This window comes from Octodon degus, unplaced genomic scaffold (assembly GCF_000260255.1).
Source record: "Octodon degus isolate 3935 unplaced genomic scaffold, OctDeg1.0 scaffold00088, whole genome shotgun sequence".
Classification (NCBI taxonomy): Eukaryota; Metazoa; Chordata; class Mammalia; order Rodentia; family Octodontidae; genus Octodon; species Octodon degus.
Window position 1 is genome coordinate 10,478,664 of NW_004524664.1, and position 23,092 is coordinate 10,501,755.

At 36.5% G+C, this 23,092-nt stretch overlaps 1 protein-coding gene across 13 annotated transcripts in view; it reads right to left on the reverse strand.

Moving 5' to 3' along the window:
* Positions 1-23,092, reverse strand: part of Nrg1 (neuregulin 1) — a 1,208,067-nt gene that overhangs the window by 134,992 nt on the left and 1,049,983 nt on the right. For 12 of the 13 annotated variants that reach the window (XM_004637278.2, XM_004637274.3, XM_004637275.3 and 9 more), the window contains 2 exons: positions 22,546-22,596; positions 20,235-20,285 (listed from right to left, as the gene is read on the reverse strand). The exons of the other annotated variant lie outside the window; for it this stretch is intronic. In XM_004637278.2, the coding sequence (XP_004637335.2) occupies positions 20,235-20,285; positions 22,546-22,596 (102 nt within the window). The remainder of the gene's footprint in view (positions 1-20,234; positions 20,286-22,545; positions 22,597-23,092) is intronic. 13 annotated transcript variants of the gene reach the window in all.

Below are 23,092 nucleotides of genomic sequence, written 5' to 3' on the forward strand. Positions count from 1 at the left end.
TATATATATTGTCTTTGTTGGAATATCCATCCTGCATGTAGTGCTAAAGAATGCAGTTAGAGGGGCTGGAGAGATGGCTAAAGGCACTAAAGCATCTGCTTAGGCAAGCTTAGGCAAATGCAGGGATCACAGTTCAATCCCCAGCACTGCATGCCACACCAGCCCTGCCCCCAGGGCAGGCTGAGCTGGCCACACCAAAAAATACAGATTTCATTAAAAAAAAAAAAAAACCCAAGTTTAAAAAAAAATTTTTTTAAAAAGAATGCAGTTAAATATACATGCCATGCACACTGGGATATTTGGAGATAAAATGCTTTCATGTATACAACTTCCTTGAAAATGTATCAAAAAAAAAAAAAAGATGGTGATTTCAATGAATAGACATTCAAAAAAGCAAATGTGAGAAAATGTTAGTTGTGGAGTCTAACTGGCTTGTGTACTCTCCAGTTCATTTAAGTAGCAATAATAAACTCCTGGGAAACAATTTTTAAAATTTATTTTCTTAGCAGTTACTGGCCACAGACATCTGACAGAAAATCCAACAGTTTTATTAGAGAAAACCATTAGCTTATGTTAAACAACATAACCACAAAATCCACATTCAGCAACCTCTCCTGGGAAACCTCCCCTCCTCCACTGCAACCCCCTCCTGCCACCACCTTCTCCTATCACTTGTATTTTAAGGGACTGACTTTTAAAATCAATTTCAAAATTATGTCAAGGATAAAAGATTCAAATAATTTGGACCATTATCTACTGGCAAGGAAATCTCTTTATATGACAAATCATTAATCGCTATAGAAATTTTAAGAGCTTTTCTGCATCCTCACCTCCAGGACCATTTATTTATGGAGAAGGGACTTTCGTTAATGCAGTGCTCCAACCATTAGGGAACTGAAACATCTATAAATAATATGAATAGGGACAGCCTTAAGTTCATACTACTGACAAAATCAGAAAGGTTGGACTGTGGGCTTCTTTCTACTGAAACAGAGTGGTTGGATTTTTAAAGACACTCCCTGCCTGAATACACCGTTCCCAGTGGACAAGTGGTCAATGAATGCCACCAGCCAGAGGTTCTGATGTGGGCTTCTCCAGTGCTGTATTTCCCACCCAGTTATGCATACAGATACTTTATAAACTATTAAATATGTATGATGCAGGACAAAGCCCCTCTAAAAGCTTCTGTATTTAACTAAATCACATCACTGACAGCAAGAGGCATGCAGAGCAATTGAACCTAGCAGGAAAAGTACTCCCTTTACATATCACTGCCGTGCAAACAGACCCACCTTATGCTTCTTTCCTGCTTGCAGATCCCTCCTGCAGGATGGAAAGGCTCACCTCAAAGGACTCCAAATGCCTTTAGACAGGCTTCTAAAGTGCCACACACATCCTCTGCAATATTTTTCAAACTCTTCCCTCTGGCTTTGCCATGATAACTCTGTCACTGGGGGTCGTGTAATGAACTTAACCACAGGTTAAGTACAGGATTTGGCTTGCTTTCATCTTCTTTCTTGTCCTTCCAAATGTGTACTGACTGATATAGAAGTGTCTCAAAGGCATCTCTGTGTAACTAGATAATTCTTTCCTTTTACCACAGAGAATATTCAAAGTCAAAAATTTTGTGGCATATATCAAAAATTAGATTATTACTAATCATTCATACCTTTTAAACCAAAGGCTGTAGTAAAAGAAATTCTTTTAATTAAGCAGCTTTCTAAAGCATCTAAACATTTGATGATGCAAAAGAATAGCCGGTCTCAAAATTTAGCAGTGTCATGGGGACAGAAAATGTTTTGCTTCATCTCATGCATAGAATTAAGAGTGTTCCTACATATAGGTGATTTACATATATAACCTATGGCTAGAGTAAAGAAAATAAGTTAAGTAAATACAAAAGCAATTATCTTTGTTTTGGAATCCTGGAGATTGAATGTAGGGTCTCATGGATGCTAGGCAAGGGCTCTAACACTGAGGTACACCTTCACCCTCAACAACTATCTTCCTGTAGGAAATACAGTGTTTAAATGACTGGGTTGTCCAACTCAAAATGAAATAGCCTCTTTGTGATTTGGCCAACATATAGCAACTAATTATATAAATTTGTTGCTCAGCATTTGAACTTTTTCTTTCCATGAGCTGGCACATAAAGAAGGATAAAACCTCAGGACGACCTGCTTTTTAAAGGGAGCAGATTTCAAATTTTAAGGCCAATATATAACATACAATGAGAATAGTTCCCATCTCTTCATCCCCCACATACAAGTAATTTTATTTAGCTATCCATTAACCTACCATATCCAACACATTGAATAAGTGGCTAGTTATTTGCTAGGCATTATTTTGGGCCTGTAGATTTGGTAGCAAAACATTAAAATAATTCTCATCCTTTTCATCTCTCTTTCCTCTAAAGCAAGAGTGAGGTCTACAGAAAGTGAAGGTATGATTCAAATTTTGAGATTGGTAAGGTCTGAGCCATTTGAGAAAAGGCAATAAAGTAGGGAATGTAAGTGGGGGGTGGGGAGGGAAGAAGGAAATAGCAGGGACAGTTGACAGTTAACAACAAGCAGGATACTTGCCAAGTAAAATATACACACTAGTTTGTACTTAACATTTTCACAATCAAGCTCTGACATAAGGGCTACTATTCACAATTTGCAGATGCGAAGAATTGGAGAACATACAAAATAATCTGTGATTTTATAGCTAGAAAAGATGAAGCTATCATCCAAAGCCTGTGATTTCCGGAACCTTCACTTTCAAAGCCATAGAAGACAATAGAACATATTTTAATGGTATCAATTACATAAGCTTTTTGACTTGCAGAGCATAGTTTTTATTTGGACTTTTATAATGCTTATGAGGGGGAAAGCTAAAAAGAAAGAACAAATATGACAACGGGACTGCACATGCTCAAGTACGTACTAGAAGTTCCACATTGGACACACTGACTTTTCAGATCAGTATGGTACTTTGCTCCAACATAGAGACTTAATGTGCAATGTTACTCTGTCCACTTAATTATAGTATGTGTCCTTTTCCTAATCTTGATGAAACCAACCCACTTACATTTTGTCATCAAGGAAAGGCAGTACAATGCCACTCAGTCACATATTTCCTCCATCATCAACAAAATGAAAGCGTGCCATAAATTTTGAGCACAGCAAGAAAATTTCTTTCAACTGTTTCCTAAAAAGATCAATCAGTTTTGAAAATACTGTGCAAATATAGTCAGGAATCTCTCACATTAAAGTAAAAAGGAAATATTTGATTAGTAACATTTCTTGTGCCACAGATTTTCCATTTGTCATGCTTTTTTTTTCTTTTTTTAGATATTTCACAGGTTTCTATGATATCTCAAAAAAATAATAATAATGATTATTTACCAGGTGCCTAACAGGAAAGACGGAAGGGGCACTGGGGAAAGAGACATTATGTTTACCTTGTAATAGAAGGTACGTTTTTCTTAATCCCAGTCTGGTACAGGCTGACTTCAGTAGTAAAAGCCCATAGATTTTTAAGAGTCATATAATGGATTTTATTTGTATGGTTGATATATTATGTTTTTTTAGTGAGTTTGTCAGAAAACACATTATTATATAAGAATGGCTAAGTAGCTGAGATTTTTCCTGTAGGCAGTATTCAGTTAGGAAAATATTTTCTTCTGATAGTGTTTTGTTTTGACTACTGATAGAAGAAAAATGCAGAGATTCAATTGCAGACGTGATCATGCCAGGACTAGAAGGGTTTAGAGGTACTGGACATCGAGAGGCAGAACAACGGAACCCATCTGTTTCCATTTTAAGTAGCCATCAAAACAAAACACCCACCAAACACACTTGACTGTGGTAGTAATTTGATAATAGCTTGATTTTTTTTTCTCTTAAAGCATTTGGTTTGACTGTTCTGGGTGGCTAGATTAAAATAAATAAATAAATAAATATAGTAAAACAATACATTTTATTATTATCTATTTCATAAAGCTTTATGTTTTCCTGGTGATGTCAATGCAAATTTTAAAGTGACATTAGTCAAGTTTTGAATACGGACATATATTAACATATGAAGTTGTAGTATAAAAAGGCATAGTGAAGACTGAAGAGAAATATCTTCATTACATACACAGATATCTGATGATTTTATTTAACAATTTCTTGTATGCAGAAATGAGTCAAAAAGAAGTACAACAAGAAGTAACAAGCACTATGGTTTAGCATTAGTGCTGGTAACTACCTTTTCTCAAAAATGATGTCATGTGAAATGGTAAAAAGGATCAAAATACTACTAAATCACAGGCTACCTTCCACAGAAATGTCTGCACTATTTGAAGATCCACTGAAGGTAGCTAGGAAAATTGATAACAAAATTATCAGGGTTCACAAACCCTTTGTTTAGTTAGAAACATACTTTTTCCTTCTTTAATTCAATTCTGATTAAAATACATAAGGCTCTAGAGCAACAAGTTTCTGATTCAATATCTAAGTTAATTTCCAGGTTTCTGCCTATGATATAATCATATCCCTGAGCACTCCCATTCTGTGACAACTGCGATGACAGCAAATCCAGTGAAGGAAAAGGCACATGCTGTCCAGCGGTAGGTTATTCATATTTCACATTAATACTGTTTGGAGGTATATTTTCAAATGACAGTGATACTTAAAAAACCTATTTTCCTTTTCTTTTCTAATTTCTCTAATGCTGAAAATAAGACAAGTTTATTAACAATGTGAAGTTAAATGTGTATATGTTGCTTGTTTTGCTTTAATGTATTAATGCAGCATTCTTACTTCATTACAAATTCCAGTTTGTTATACCATGAGGTACATGAAGTATTGTCACCTTTAGCCAACATCTTATTGCTCTTTTTTTCTTTTCAGTTGTGTATTTGGTACAGGGTCTCACTACACAGATCGGACTCCTGGTGATCTTCCTGTTTCTCAGCTTCCCCAGCACTGGTATTATAGGTGTGCACCACCATGCCTGGACTCTGCCCCTGTCTCAGCATGTCCCAGGGGCAGGGCTGGTGCTGCATGCAGGATGGGAATCAAACTCTGGTCCTTGTGCTTGCCAAAGGGGGCGCTTTGTCTGATGAGCTATCTCACTAACCCTTGTTGTTCTTAGGAAAAAGTGTGAAGAATTAAACAGGTTCCTTGTAAAGGAAGGTTTTAAAAATAATGAGCAAATTTGGTTCAATTATAGACAACATGTTCTTTCATTTTCATTTGTTTTTCCACTACATAATTCATATTGGCCTTGAACTCACTATGTACCCCAGTCTGTCCTCACTGTAGTCTAAGCTGGCTTTGAATTGTAGCAATCTTCCTGTCTCAGTGTCCCAAGAGTGCTGCTTGGATTACAGGTATGTACCACCACACTTGGAAGACAATGTAATCTCAAAGAGTCCTAGATTAACATTACCAGAGCTTTCAGTGTTGAATTAACCATGTAGTTTAGTTAACAAATATATTTTTTGATGCTGTTAATATACACAATAAACATAAACATTCCATTAGCATTAATCCTGTGATTAATGCATATATCAAGGGGTCAGATTCTAATCAGGGATAATAACTGCCTACAACTATTTCTACAACTGTTCATCTTCCAGCTGCTTTACCCAGACTAACAAAGAAATGCCTACTAAAGCCCAAGACTTCAAGTAGTTACAGGAAAGGATATGAATTATTTATAAGGATGCAGAGGCTAGAAAGTTCGGCTATGCCGTTTACCCGAGCAGTAGTAGGCTCTAAGCTATTGGCAATAGGAGCTTTGCCAGTGCATTAGAAGATGAAACAGAAGTGACTGCTGCCAAATAAAATAGCTAAGTAATAACAAATGTTAAAAAAGAAGAGCATTTGGGGGTTGGGGAGAGTCCTGAAATCACTGCTGAAACACAATTCAGGAGATCGCCAACCTTTTGCAGTCAATGCAGAGGGCAGGGCTGTAGTACCAATTAATTCTTTGAGTCTTATCTTTCTTGAGTGCTTGGTTTTTAATTGCGTTGATGCCTTCTTTTGTAAATGTTTCTAGAGTATCCATACACAAGTGAAAATTACAATTGGTATAAAAGCAGTCTGATGTACAGGATGACATTTTAAATTCAGGTATCATTCATTGTGAATTTGTACCGTCCATATTTAGAAATACACACTACTGTTTTAGTGATACCAAAAGAATGGCCTTTTCTCCTTTAAAAAGTAGCTACATTTTTGTTTTTATTCTTCATGTGCTCAAACTGATATATTGCCACTGACAGATAACTGTCATGGCTCTAAGTAGACTTCAAGATAGTGACATTCAAGTTGCATTTTCTATTTAATCACTGCCAGTCACCTGGAATTTACACCACAACACAACAGAAAGCCATATGCCTGAAATGTGAGGAACAGCCCTGCTGGAGAAATGTCATCTTCCCTAGAAAACCAAATAGAACAAGACTCTAAAAAGTGGAAATCAATCTAAACACACACACAAAAGTAAAACTGACCACACGGATTGTTAAAACAAAATCACCTTCCGTAGCAATCTGAAATTTAAATAAAATTCTATGGATGTGTTCTTCAGCTCAAAATTGATGTAAAAGTTCTCCTCAAAATGAAAAATAAAGCAAAGCATGTTAGCAAATATTTGTAATTATTGAGGTTCCATATAGTATCTATTCTTTCCTTTGGAAACCTGCACATTCTAGATATTTAATGCATATACTTTTTGTCCTGCACAACACTCACAATCATTACTGTATGATTCCAAAGGTAGATGTATCTGGGGGCAGGTTGGATGGGAGAAAGTCAGAACTTCTTTCTCAATTATCAAAAAAGACAAGTAAATATAATTCGGTGCCAACCCCTTTATTGTCTCAAATATATGTGTATATTTCTATACCTTGCTTTTAAATTTGATTAACAGAGCTAACTTGACTCATGAAGTTTCATTAGGAAAAAAGGAGAGCACTTCTGAGACTATTTGGAACAATTATATGTCCTCTGGACTAGCATGATAGAAGTCATCACAAAACAAGCCCTTCAGAGTTTTATGTTTTCACCCTGTACCTTTGCTATCCAAAAGTAAAAAGTACATAGGACAAATACTCAGAAAGGCTGGGATTCAACCTTGTCTCTGCTCCCACTTGCTATAGTGAATTAACAAACAGGGAATATTCCTGAATATTCAATAATAACAAATACTGAATTTGTGGGCCTGTTAGGGACCTCATCTGTATAATGGGATTAATATCTATTCTAAACATAGTAGGTGCTTATTAAGGGATATTATTGTTCCTCTATGATTATTTATTTAAGTAAGAAAGGAGAAACCAACTTCACTGACACTACCATGGTAATTTCCTTACTCCTAAATAAGCCACCGTTCAGCACCACAAAGAAGAACAGCGACCAGTTAATAAGTACATTATAATTTGTAATGATCCTATCAGGGGAGAGACAGAGTTATAAATTACCAGGAAAATAAGTATTTATCATAAAAAGAATAAAATTTACAAATGTAGAAATAAGAATTAAAATATAAGCATAGAATGTGAATATTTCTCAGAATGTTTCCAGTTCTCTAAAAAATACTACTGAAGTCAACAACCTTGTTGAAAATTTGATTTTTAAATTATTTAAATCTCTGTTGTTAAGATTTAAGCTTGATGTTGTTTTCACTTAATTGTATACATTTACAATTTGAAAAAATAATGATAATGGAACTAAAAAACTCACTACTTCACTGCTAGTGCTTATGTTCACTTAATACTTCTTGGGAATTGTCATGGGGAATATTATGGGAATAAAAACATAAATAAACCAAGATTTCTCCTTTTTGGATCTTCTGTCCTGGTGTGGAAAGTGATGAGTCCGCAGTGTCAATGGCAAATACTTTAAATCAAGATCTATGTTACTAAAAACAGAGGACTACTGAGATTGGAAGAGAGTGTACTATCTTAGGATAGTAACAAACTAATCAATGATTTGCTTTTATTCTTTGACTGGATAAAGATTTTCTTTTCTAGTTTTGGAGCATCATTTTAATACAACATACTGTGGATGACACTTTTAGTAAGAGAAGGCAGCTGAGATATTTTGAAGACTACTGAGACAACAGCAAGCCTTATTCTTCATGAAGGCTCCATGAGAAACTTCTACATAGAACTCACTCGATGCACTTTTTACCCAAAAGATCACAGCAACGTTCTTCAAACTTTAGAGAAAAACCAGGAAGTTCCATACCATTTGCTTCTATGGTACACATGCACTGCATGTTATGCTTTAATTGTTTTCATTAAGTTGGACCATTTTAAGTCTCAGTCGCTCTGCAGTAACATGTTTAAAGCTCCTGATAAACCTCCCACTTGCCCTGGAATCATTTTGCTCACAGAGTTTATCTTGCTTTCTGCAGTCACATTTGCACATCTGAGGCACTTCTCCAACCCTTATAGCCTACTCATCCTGAGAACACACAGCCAGGTGCTCTTGGCATGGTTTATTTTTTCAAAGATAGCATGAGGAAAGACCAAACAGAGACTCATTTACACTTTGAAGCATATGAGAGGTGAAATGTAGAAGCTTCTATGAAGACAGCAGAGCAAATGAAAGGCATCCAGGAAGGGCAATGTACAAGATTCACAGAAAATCTTTAATGACCACATTCAGATTTTTCTCTTCAAGCACACACAGGTAAGGTCATTTCACAGTTACTTCCTGTCATGCGTTCCCCCTGGCGCACTGCCCTGTGTAGTTTCTACTTGTAGGAAAGAGGACAAATGCAGCAATTCCCCTCCATGGTTTTGTAGAATAGGAATTATAAATAAACCATGATCTGTTCTTTTTATTTTATTTTATTTATTTATGTGTGTGTGTGTGTGTGTGTGTGTGTGTGTGTGGCCAGCTCAGCCCACCAGGGGGCAGGGCTGGCTGGCATGTGGTGCTGGGGGATTGAACCGTGGTCCCTGAGTTTTGCTAAGCTTGTTCTAAATAGGTACTTTAGACCACTGAGCCATCTCACCAGCCCCAAGATGTGATTTTTTTTTTTTTGCGGAACTTGGGATTGAACTTAGGCCCTTGCGCTTGCCAGGGAAGCGCTTATTCCACTGAGCCATCTCCCCAGCCCCTATGACCTGTTCTTAAAGCTACACAATTTGCATATATACTTTTACAGGCTGCTTAAATCACTAGATCTCTGGGTCAGAATACAGGGCACACATGGACATAGAACACAATAAAATAACATACTGCATCTTGCAAACATTTTTCTTAGAATATCTTAATTCTCATGTTGGAAATTACAGTTAAAAACTAAATCAGATAACATAAAGTTTCTCTTTATTTGTTACCAGTAAATTAGTTTTTAAAAATTGAAGGAGAAATAATCAGAAAGACAAATTTTTGCTTTCAGTATTTAATAATTTTAATGGACTAAACATTTTAATTCACTATACTATATTACTAAATTATAACAAAGTATATACTTTTCTCTCATCTTTAGGTCAATTTAATGGTCTTTTTTAAATTAAAAAAAGAATTGAGTCATAATAAAAATAAAATTGTTTGAGATATTGTAACATTTTCATATATATTTCTAGGTAACCAAAATAAAAATATCTCTTCATATATGTAATATAATCTTTGTAAGATCATTTGTGTTATCAAGAACAAATTTCTTTTAATTATTATATGATGATTTTGTGCTTCCTGAAGTTTCTAGTTAAATTTATAAATTCCAAAACTGCTTCAAAACCATGATTAGTACTAAATAATTTCTATCACTTTTAATCTTCATTAATCTTTTAATGATAAATGATAACATTTTATTCTTCTTCAACTAGGATGGATTTCATGACTGATTTCTTAATACAATGATTGAACTTTATACATAAAGCAAACAACTAGCTACTCTTTCCAAAGAAAATAAAAATATCATTACTACAAATATTTTAAACAATATACTACAACTAATTTTTCTATCTTAGGCAATACTTTTTAAACTCTTGATTTAAAATCTGCCCCTCATATTCTACTTTATGTTGCCAATATATATCCTTTTGTACAATTAAACTTATTACTTCATTGTAAATCCTTTAACCCAAGGGCTCTTCCTTATTCATCTCCTGTAAGCAGTCCTGCAACCACCACCAAGAAACATATATACATTTCTAGTATCGTGGTATAACATAGTAGGAACAGAGCTATTATTGCAACTAAATAAATACTAAGTTCTAGTAATCTAAGAGCAAAAATCAGAAACATAATCATCAAATTTTATTCTCCATTTACCATTAATTTGCTGTGTGACCTTCATGGTCACTTAGTCTATCACTGTCTATATTTTACTTTCCTTGCTACTGAAATGAAGGAACTCACGGCCAAATTCCTTCACAAATGTGAAAGACAGACATTAAAATTTTGATCATTGCACATACAAGTTCTGCCAATATTTAACAAAGCTACTTCTGTGTGTTCATATTTGATGCATGAATTCAACCTAAACACAAAATCTCCCAAATATGAGATCATTATGGGCTTGATACTTAGGGCTTTAGGCCATAACCCACACTGGCCCACATAAGTGTTTTTTCAAGATGTTTCTGACATCTGATAGACCAGAGATAGAATGAAAAGTGTTACTCTAGAGGTTCTATGATGATTAGTTGAATTATGTATGCATACACAGAACCTTTGGAGAACAAATGAAGTACCCAAGTACTTCCCCTATGTTTGATATATTATAATAAGAGTGGGACAGAATAAAGTGGGAGATGCCCAAAGATGAGCTTCTACAGTGATTTATTCCTTTAAGTTTCAGTGGTGAGGCTCCTGAGCCTGACAAAGCTATAATCAGTATCACCTCATACATAAACAGCACTTGCTAAATAAATGTCTCTCATATATTAAGTGGGATGAACCATGCTCGCATCATTTTCTTTTCAAATTAGAAAAAAAAACTAATCAACATACAATTATTCTGATGAAAGAACCTAATATTGTCCAGAATCTCCTTAATCATTGATTTTTTTTTTTTTTGGAGGGGGAGGGGGAACCAGGGCTTCGACTCAGGCCCTTGTGCTTGTCAGATAAGCACTTATTCTACTGAACTATCTCCCTGGCCCCAATCATGGATTTTTTTAAAATCTAGAATGTCAGCCAGGTATTAGAAGATAAGTACCAAATGATCTACCTCCTCACACATGGAGTCTAAAAACACTGATTTCATAGAAGTTGAGAGCAACTTTGGGTTCCAGGAAGAATAGCTATAATTCTAGAACTCTGGGAAACTGAGACAGGAAGACCACAGTTTCTAGTCAGGCTTGGACAACTGAGTAACTTAGCAAGACTCCAAAGAAAGAGAGAAAGAGAAAGAGAAAGAGAAAGAGAAAGAGAAAGAGAAAGAGAAAGAGAAAGAGAAAGAGAAAGAGAAAGAGAGAGAGAGAAAGAGAGAGAGAGAAAGGTAGGAAGGAAGGAAGGAAGGAAAGAAAGAGCAAAGTAAAGGAGAGGACTGGAATTCAGTGTGAAATCTCCAGTAACTCCTCACATGCACAGCACATACAAAACAGTTCAATGTATGAGGAGATAGGAAAGTACAACCTGCTCTAACAGTTCTGCAATGAATACAGATATTAAAACACCACAATACACCATTGCTATAATTTTTATGTTTTATTATCAGCTAAAATAAATTTAAGTAGTAAAAAGAATTAAATTTTAAAAATTATTAAAAAGAATCATAAATATTCTTCCTCTTAACCTCAAAGTAAGAGCTTTCATACACTTGAGAATGCTTCCCATGTATTCTAACTGAAAAACTATCTCCTGTTCCCCTTTCTTCAGAAAAGCATCACTTCCTGGATTAAAGAACAAGAATTCTTAAGAATGATTAAACGGGCTCAGAGGTACCAATAGTCTTTTAACAGTAAGACTGTAATTGTTTTTAGTTTTCTCATTATTTTCTTCAAATTGGCATCCTGCAGTAGCAGAATTTGTAAAAACAAAAAACAAAAGACACTATTTGTAATTGTCCTTTAAAGTGCTCAGAGCAAAATCTACTTCCCAATTCTTCTGAGGTTGTCTGCTCATCAGTCTTAGGCAATGATACTGCTTTATCCCAACCCGCTCCCTCTTTCCTTCTGTGATGTAGAACTCTCCCTCTTAATGAATCTTTTTGTGCGGGTCCCCAGGGGCTCAGCCCATCTGCCTTCCGGCACCCGCACACCAGGGTGGATAGCCCTGCCCCCACCCCGGGGCTGAGGCTGAGGCAGGCATTAATCTCTATGGATATGGCATTTTAGGGGTAGGCATATGATGCAATTACAGCCCATCAGATGGATCCCTAATTTGTTATTCAGACAAAAAGAGTAAAACTTTCTGCCTCCCTTTTTTGATTGTAAGCCATATATAACTATATATTTATTTAGAGCTAACAGCAGCTCTCTCCCTCTCAGGCAGAGAAAGCCCCTGAGAATGAAGCTAACATTTGCAGAGGAGCAAAGCAAAGACTAAGCAACCTTAGCTGATGATATCAGTTGAGCTGGTGGATCAAACTGGGCCTGTCCTTAAGCCCACAGTCTCCCTTTACTTTAACTCTCTGGTATTGAATTTCTATCTCTTGCACTGAGAAACCTCCTATACTAAATCCCTTCCATATTTCTTATTTCGCTGCTCTATCATGTTGTTCCTCAAGGCTCCCTCTAGCTTCTTTTTTGTTCTTGCAGGTCTGGGGACGGAATGTGAGGCCTGTTGCAGGCCTCTGTGGCCACTAACCAACCTCACAGCCCTGGGCCTCTTCTTTTTGGGGGGGAGGTGAGGACTATTTCTTGTAAAACCAGAAATTTTGTCAATTTAAAAGTTTCTTTACCTATTGTTCTGTTTCTCAGATCCCTACATTATTCAATAAAAAAACGAAGACTTAAGAAAGCAACCACGTTCTGCATCTGTAGGTGCATTGCAATCCTGCCAACTCTGTTCCAGGCGCTTTTGGAGTACACCTCTCTCTCTCTCTCTCTCTCTCTCTCTCTCCCAGTCTTGCCTCCATTTAACAATTAACAAAATTAAGACCTGTTACTTATTACCCATTTCAGTGCTCTGCTCTAATAATTAAAAGCTCTACTGTTTTAATTCTCCTTTTGAAACAGACAAAAAGGAACAGTAATTAGTAAGGGCTGGGAAGGATAGGAGGTAAGGGGTGGAGGGAGGCTGAATAATGGGTAGCTACAACACTAAGAATAGGTTTAGTGTTCTACAGAATAGGAAAACAACGACTATGGATAATTACCCATTCTATATTTTATAAAGAGCCAGAAGGTAGGAGCTGGAAAAGAGATGAAAATGCTAATTACACTGATTTGATCAATACCCCCTGCATATGTGTATTGAAATGTCACAGTGTATCCCATAAATATGTATAGCTACGCATTAATTTAAAAGCATAAAATAAAAAGCAGTGAAAACAAAGATATCTTTGTCTTCTCTCAGCTGATACTAAATATAATGGATGATTTTTTTTCAAATGTTGAAGGGAATATTCCAGTAAAAGTTCTTCAAAGAAAAATAAATACTGAAAAGTGATTGTTCCGTATTTGCTAATTTACTAATAGACGACTTAGCTATCATGTACAAAATTCTCCAGGAATTGTGGTGCTGTGGAATAAATTAACTATTACTATCTTAACTATTTTTCTTGTTGCTGAGACAAAATACTCCACATCCAAATCTAAAGGAGCAAAGGTTTATTTAGCTCACAGTTCACGGAGGCTTCGGTCCAGAATCAGCTGGCTCCAAGGCAGGGTGGCATCATAGAGGAAAACAGTTCATAGCAGGCAAAAGGTTGAAAACCAACAGGGCAGACCACAACTCTTTCTGTCCCTTGTATCTTATCCAGGCTACTTGGTTCAGGTAGCACTGACACTCTCAACCCTAGTGCCTTTGAGCCTAGCACTGTACCACAAATCAATCCCAGCAGGACCGGCTCTAGATCCAGCTACCTCTGAGAGCCCACCTATGTTCATACGAGGCTTTGGTGGGACATCTAGACACAAGCTGTAACAATTACTTAGTCTATAATGATGTACTTCTTTGTCTCCAAACACCAAACTATCGGAGCATTATTTCCCTGTTTAATGAAGATCAGATTTCCCTTAGCATAACGCCACTAAGATCCTCGTCATCTCTGTAAACAAATAGCCTGTTTCAAAAGAGACCCATACTATTTCCCAAGGAAGGAATAAAATGACTCAGCTGCTTCTAGGACAGTAACTTCTGCCACTTTTTATAGTGTTATATGTAGGATTGTGTTGTCGCTAGTTAAGGGCTTTCCTGTTCAATTCACTGCTTAGATTTTAGAGTGTATCATCTTTCTAAAAGTTGGCTTTGGGATATATAGAATAAATGTGATTTTCCTAAATTCTTCATAAAAATTTATTTCAATGCCTTTTAACAAAAAAACCTTTAAGTTGGCTATATACATTTATGACTCTTTAATATAGATTTTATATGACCATGAAACCTGAAATCAGAAGACATAAGTTTAATTTCTGATCTATTATCTACCTGAAGTTGAGTAAGTCACAAATTTCTGAACTACAAGTACCTTGCTTGATATATGTGATGGAATCTAAGCCAGAGTTTTGTGAATGAATAATGAAATTTACTTAAAAAATACACTTTGTGAAACAAAGCAGGATATAAATATCTGTTATTTGTACATTTAAATTATACATATATGAACAATAGTTCAAGGAAGTATTTTTGTAAACCCTTAATTTCATTTGAACATAAAATATTAAACCTTGATTCATTTTGGAGGGACTACCTTGTCCAGTCTCATTGCTACACTAAACATGAGTGACTTTTAAAAAGGCAGAAGCAGAACCAAAGAATTATATTATACTTGCAGGTGATACTGGAATGAAAAAGTATTCCCTTACAAAGTAAATGAACTTAACATGAAGGCAATATCTACATGCACATATCAAGGACAGTGATACACCTGTCCTACTGTTCTAAGTTTTGCTCAAGTCTTTTCATTGTCCTAAAACTCTGCACATACCTCCAGGCAATTAGGAATGAGGCACTCACACTCTCAACTGAGCAGCTTTCTTTTTGCATTTTCATACTTTTGCCATGTGATACATGGTAATTTGTCATGTTCTCTAGTAGGCAGAACCATCACACCCTTGAAAATGTCATGTTTAGAGAAGTTAAGGTCTCCTATAGTAACAAGACAGGTTCCCTTGGCCACAAGTAATGATTTGAAACTGAGATGCCATTTTTCCAGTTGAGAATCATTTAGCCAAGGTCCTAGCAGTTGGATCTACACTCATAGCTGGATGCTACTGATACCTAGGGGTGAAATGGGAGACTCCTGGCTCTGAATCCCGCCCATGAACCAACCAGCCCTGGTCCAACAAAATCAGCACCTATCCAAGTACCATTCCCAAGTGCAAAGGCTGCGTTTCATTATGACGAAAAGGGTCACTGCAGACAAAAGACATTTTTTCCCCTTCAGCTCACTCTTTTTGGTGCCAAATCCAAGATTGAATTGTTCATTTCATTCAGAGATTTCAAAGAGGACTTCCTGGATATAGTCCTCTAAATGCAGGCTTTGCTGAGAATATACAGTAGTTTAAAAAGACATACTGATTTCCTGGCACAGAGTATTCAGTAGCATCACTGAAGCTGAAAATCATGAACTCATTTCTTCCTCTGACAATAGATATTTTCCAACACTGTTCAAATAAGATGTAAAGATTCTCTGATTTTCATCCTTTCTTTAGAGCCACATTGCTTTTTTTTACATTCTAACTCTCTTCCATATAGAAGTCTCTATCTTTAAGCAAAACTATGCTACCTAATATACATTTACTTGCTCACATCAGGCTTTTGTTGCACATGAATGTTAAAACAAAAAGGATGCACTCATGAAAATACTCAGGAACATCAAGAAACTTGCCTAAGATCAGACAATAATTAGCAGCATTAAGACTTCAACTTAAGGGTCTGAGTCCCACGCCACCTCACCCCCTGCAAAGCCTGCATTCCCTCCAGTTCATCCATATATCATGTCTTGATGTGCAACATTAATATCATAGAAACTCAAGTGGGCCCAGGCAACTCGTTTATCTCAATCAGCCACACAGACTCCCAATGCACTCTACCAAATCCACGCCCATCCACTCACAGAAAGTCACTTCTCGTAATATAAAAGGCATTTTAACTGAAACAACAAAACCTTGTGCATCGTAGAAGCTTAGTGCACTCCCTGAGTTTGAACCCTCCTTGTACTACCTTGGACAACTTGTAGGGATTAGTTTCACATCTGTAACATGGAACAAGATTTTATAAGAATTGTTCAAACCACCTAGAGAAATATGTGGTGTGCCATAAGCTTTCAATAACTATTACTTGTTATTTTTTGAAATATATATTACTACTTATGCCTACTGACCACAAATATGTTATTTTTTTTCCTAGGCTATTCATTAGACTTTGCAATTATGTTTCCCTAATTAGGGCCAGGGAGATAGCTCAGTACAATAAGTGCTTGCCTGGCAAGCACAAGGTCCTGAGTTTAATCCCTGGTACTGCCAAACAAAACAAAACAAAAAACTAAAGTTACTCCTTAATTATGCGTTAAATTGGAATGGATGGAGCTGAGGACAGTGAAAAGAATTCCTATAACTACTATACTTTTTATAGCACTCAGCAGAACCATCTGCAGAATGGGGTCACAGACAGCTGGCACTTCTGAGAGAAGTCATTAAGGATTTCTTCTAAACAATTCATTTAGTTTTTTGAAAGGAATAAGACGGTCCTATTGACTCTTTTAAAAGGTTCAAGTTCTTCTAAAGCTGCTCACTTAACTGTAATAGCACACCCATTTAACAAATTACTTACATTTTTTTTAGTTCACATGCCTCCTCATTCGTAAAATAGAAAATTTTGCTCATTGGAATATCATATTGAACTTCATAAAAATTATAGTCACTAACTCTAAAAATAGTGACGAGTACAATGTAAGTTCTCAATTTCAGAAAATGAAATAATGAAAACTATCATACAAAGGAAAAGGTAAAAGATTTTAATATTTCACCAATATTCATACAAGACCAGGAAAAACAAATAGAAAAGGGGCAAAACTGATAAAGTGTTTGTCAACGAAAAATTCTTTAAGACTCTGAGTCAAAAATGATTTCTTAATCCGAGAAACTACTTTGCAGATAACAATATGCAATATAATAACCACTATTAATTTCCTATCATCTTGTTTTAACATTCTGTATAAAATTAAAATAATATTTAAAAAAAGAATGACTTCTTGAGCCGCTGATATAGCTCAGCAGCACCACATCTGCCTGGCAGGTGCATGGTTGCAAGTTCATTTCCTGGTACCAAAAAACAAAAAAGAATGATGTCTTTATCGTTATAGTGGTTTAAAAATACATTTCTAGATAGCTCTGTATGAGGCTCAGTAGTAACTTTCCTAGCATGAAGGAGGCCCGGGGCTCCATTCCCCTACCACTGACCTAAGAGATTGTGTGTGTGTGTGTGTGTGTGTGTGTGTGTGCGCGCGTGCACATTCCTAGTACATATTTAAAGGCATGAGAAGAAAAATACATTTATACATTAAGTACATATAGGACTTACAGATAAGTAGAAAAGCCAGAAGGAAAATCACTGATCAGAAGAAAATACACTAAAATATTAGCATTATTCTTAATAATTAGCATTATTCTTTTCAGATAATTTTAATTTCTTTCTGTATGTTTTTCTAATCCAACAGGAGTTACAAAATGTTCTAAGGTAGAATAGTCAAAGAAAACCTTTGAAAGCAGACAAGATACTCCTGTAGATGGTTCTGAGCAGAACCAAGTAGATAAATTCCCACCACCCTCTAAAAATTTAACCAGCAGTGAGATGCAGTAGAAAAAAAGAAAAGGAAGCACAGCCCTAGTACAAGCAGCTCCCTGGCAGCTGCATTCGTACAGAAACAACTGCAAAGGAACCGGGCCACCTCTTCTTTCATACACTGGCCCAAGGAGCGGCACAGGGCAGTTATGACACATGATGTGTCTGCTGAGCCCATACTACCTCAAAAAGCCTTTTCAGAATTTCTTAGAAAACTCTAATAATTCAAAGAATGTAGCCCACCCAGGCATGATTACATTGTAGCAGCACACATCACTTTTCAAATAGAGGAATATACTACTGTCTCCTTTCTGGCTGAAATAAAGTGAAAAGAAACATATCCTTCAGGGATGCTTCTGCCTGACCTGTGTGACCTTTTCCAAGTCCTTGGTGTTTTATACAGTTTGAATTTTTAAATGCAGCTTATGGATAATATAGACTCTCCGAAGTCTGAACTCAGCCTTTACCAAAGAGAGATATTTCTTCTCCTAGATCTTATGCTATAAGGAGTTTTATGTTAGGCTGAGTTTTCTATGCCTCATGCTACAAGTATTTCCTCACCAAGAAGAGATGTGGAATCCTAGAACTCCTCATTTGTGTTTTCAAGTAACACAGCATATTTTCATGAGGACAAAAATGTATTAACTCATCAATTCAGTGATACTAAGAGCCCATAAAGAACAAAGCAAGGTCCAAAAGTGACCCACAGATATATTTTAATCTAGTGCTGTCCAAAGCCTTCTTTTTTAGTCTTAGGCAATTTCCAACTACTAGAAACTAACTCCACTTAGAGTCAGAGAACAGAGCCAGATTTCAAAATTATTTCTCTCCTGATAACACTGCAATGAATAACAATGTAAACTGAAAGATTCATGTCAGTTCCCTAAAGCTCTGGAAGACCAAGGGAAGTAGTTCTCACATTCCAAAATTGCTCAGGTGTGCTTAAGGACAGCATCCATCACCCCATTACAGATAGCAAGAAGGGCTCCAATTACAAGAGTTTCAATATCTTTATCCAGTGAGTCACACAGGAGACAAATTAGTCTCAGACAAATTACCCAAACTAAAAAACCTGGTATTTCCTGTGTATAATACACATGTCAAGAGAAAAAGCTCAATGTGATTCCTTAATGTGAGTTATATGAAATTTATGTCATTATATGAATCTTTTAATAAGTAGAATTAAATAATAAACACTACAAATCCACCAGTGGGGATGATCATTTTGGAGTATATAATGAGGACACTCAGAGCATTGAAGCAGCCAATTTAGCTCTTCCCAGAATTTCATTTCCTGTTTGATCTTCCTAGACTGATGCTATCAATCCTCTTAAATGATGTTTGATGTAGTTAAAACACCAAACTTCACGCAGTAACAGATTTGTGTTGTCCTGGGGACGTGCTCTGGAACTCAGACCAAGCTCCAGGTAATAGAAGACATTTTCACACCAGACAGTTAAAGATATGGTTCCACCAACTGGAGGGAAGGCTGTTAAGATCAAATTTCATCTAGCTAAACAGAACAATAAAAATACTTAAGTTACCAAAGCTACACTTTCTTTAAATTCCCTACCTGGCTCATAGCAAAAGGAAATTGTTCTTAGGAGCATTCTCCAGGTGGGAATGGGATGCTTGGGAATATTTATTGGACAGCTCATCAAACTGAGAGATGCTTTAAATGAGGAGTGAAAACAAGGAAGGGAAAGACTGCAGTTTGAATATGAAAATTTAGTACTAAGTTATCATCAATTTGTAAATCTCAAAAACTATTTTTACTAGTCTTTGCTAATTTTCTAAGCTCCTTTGACACTGCACAAATCACCAATCAACCTAGCAGTTGTAGAAGTCTAAACACAAAGCATATGCCACACTAAATGGATGAAAATTAATCTGAGATCCTGCCTAGGGACTTCCTTTCAGGCATTTTTATCATTTGAAAAACAATATATGCATATCTCCCCCTCACTCCATTACAGCAGATTTCATATGAAAACCAAAGATTTTGGAATACAGGCCCCAAATACCTGGGTATTACTTAGCACCAGGACTCAAGGGATACACAATTATTTTCCAACATGATAGAACTAACAAACATGTGATGTCACTGAAGAGTCTTGTGTGGCTTCAGCAGAGAGGAAGGCTCTTATGGATCCTAACCATAACCTAGGCTTTTCTACTCCAAGCCACAAATACTCGCCTGCTCCCACACTCCACAGAGCATCGTTCACTAAGGAATAGATGTAAGCATGAACGTAATAGAATAGACATAGCCATGCTAACTGGAAGCAGATATTATCTTTTGTGAGAAACTGGTGAACAGGAATACTTAAGTGTACTTACATGAGGAAGTATTTGCTCCTTCTGTTGATACTGATATTCTAATGGGAGACTCTATAAAACATAAAGGTGGAATGAAGATTTATTGAGACATGCCACTCAGGCTCTTAAGCTAAAATACTGCCAGGCTTGGGTATCACCTAGGAAAAGTATATTAGAATGCAGCAGAAAAACAGAAACATTTCTAAGTCAGAGGAAGATCTACACAGTATTCAAAGATCACGTAGGAGTACTTCTGTTGTTGAGACCCAAAACATTGACAAAGATGAAAACGGGAGCAGGCCATCTGTGAAGACATCCCACACACCAACCGCTAACTGAACTCCAGAGAAATGCTCTCCTGAACAGACCCATACTACAGCTGAGACCAAGGTATCCACCATCATATATGGGCTTGATTTTAAGGAATATAAAACTATAGAAAACAAGCCCACATTCAGAAAGAACAGTCAACTTGCACACATACAAAAGAAAAAACTGAAAGAGTAAAACTATTTCTAGGCAATTTGGATCCACAGAAACACCCTGACCAAACATAATGGTCAATGAAGTTTATACAATGTTCCCTACAGCAATCACAATAGGATCAAATACAGCATGCTAAATAAACAATGGCAGGGTTATACAGAAGCAAGACTCTGTTAGGTATTAATGTTGGGAACACTAGTACTTCCGCACAGGCAGAACATAAAACGTAACTCATGCAGAAAAAGAAAAGTATAGCATCGAAAGGTTTTCATTAGTAAGAAATCAGAAATGCTTAGTATCAAAGAAGAACTGAAATTCAATAGCCAGAAAGCTGTATTAATCATATATCAAGAAATACTAAAGTCCATCTGAATTCCCAAGACAAGCACCATATAAATCTAAAAACTCAGGTTCCTAGTAGCACTTATTGCAGTCTCAGATCATGAATCTATCATCTGAATTACAGAAATGCCAGTATGGAAAATGAAGTGCAGATCGTTTGATAATTTTATCCTTCTTGCCTTTTCCTTCTTACCTCCCTTTCTTTCCTCCCTTCCTCTTTCCTTCTTGCCTTTCCTCATTTTGTTCTTGTCTTAGAAGCAAAATGTCCCTTCAGCCTCCAGTAGGACTCTAGACCATGACACACACTTACACTGACATCTTAGTAGCAACGCTCACTAAAACAGTCCAGGAACCTGAGCTATCCAGCTTATAACTGTGAAGGGAAGAGGGAACCCTGGAGGAGGTAGAGGGAAGAAGGCTGCATCAGGCTGCATGGCTGCCTGTGGCTTTCACAAAGTGTAGACCTTAGAAAGAAACCAACAAAGCTACAACATTAAATAGAGGGTCTTCTCACGATAGACCTTGAAGTCTATTCTCTTCTACTTCCTGAGATGCAACTATATGGCTTAATATTTCTCATATGCAAAATGAAGAAAAAACAGTATCTTATTTCATTATTTTCTTATGACTATACAATAAAGTATCAAAATTCTGTGAAATGACAGAGATCATGGAACAGTAAGTTATTAGTATATGTACCATGGAAATCAATGCTTAACTTCTATTCTCAAAAAACTTTCTTCCTAATAAACACTGACTGACATGTTTTATGAGCCTTTTAACTGTAAAATTAGAGAATAAGAAACATTAAAAAAATACCAGCCGAACTGAGTAGACTCATGGAGAAGTCAATAACTTACAGTTATAACTGGATTAGCAGGATTGGGTTATAAGTAGTTAATATCTTCCCAAATTAAAACTGCTCTCAGCCAATAAGATGAGCAGATGAGACACAGAGAAACCAAAAACAAATGCAACAACAATTTAAAAGACAAGGTATGAGCTCTTCTTTGCTTACATTTAGTGAACCATAACTATTAGAAGTCTGAAAGTCCCATATGGAAACATCATCCTGGACAGTGGTGGTGAACCTGGGCAAGAGCTTTTACTTACCACTACAAAATATAAAAGTTGAACTATCTTTGATCTAGGAAAGCACTCCCATTCTGATGAGAAAACACAAGTATCCAAGAGAAAAGTCTCTAATGCTATAACAACTGAGCTAGTAACCCTGATGTCTCCTGTATGTGCCTAGTGTCACTGAGGAATATCGTAACAGATCTCCTCTCTGCATGCTTGCCAGGCCCGAGTTCAGACATACAGCAAGAACTATTTTCCCTTAAGTAAAATCCAAAAAGGCAGAATGAGGTGGAGAAAAATACTGGAACACAAAACAGAAGCAGCTAGAATGTGGATGCAGAGGGGTTCTGATTAGTACAAGGAGCAGCCAGCAGTTGTGCCTGTTATTCTGGTTAGTAAGACTTGCCAAGCTGACTTTCCTTACCTGAAGATACATATGCTCGTTCAGTGGAGGCTGGCATGCCAGTGATGACCTCTGAAAAAACAAAAAAGTTGGTAAGATTTTATGATGTATAATCAGGAGACCAGGATCCAGGACCACAATTTGTTTCAAACTGCAAATGAATCAAAAGAAGGAGGTACTGCAAGGGAAGAAGGAAAGGCCACACCTCAGCCAGAGGGGTGGCGAGAAAAGCAAAGAAGACTGTCCAAATAAGCAGTTCTCCTTTCTTCAGAAGATAGCACAAGATGAATAATTAGGAAGAATTCACCGCACCCTTCGGGACAGTGAGGCAAGCACCTACTACGTCAGAGACAGCAGCTTCAGGAAGGACAGCGGAAATAGGGAAACCAAGAAAGTCAAAACTGCAGGGTCAGAATTCAGAAATTATAGATATTTGGCCATTACATTTTTTGTTCAAAAAGAAAAGCAAGGAATGTTTCTAGCTGGGATAAGTAAAAAAAAAAAATCAAATTTTGGCATGGAATTCTACCTAAAATTAGCAATAACAGATTATTCTGTCCTGGGCAAA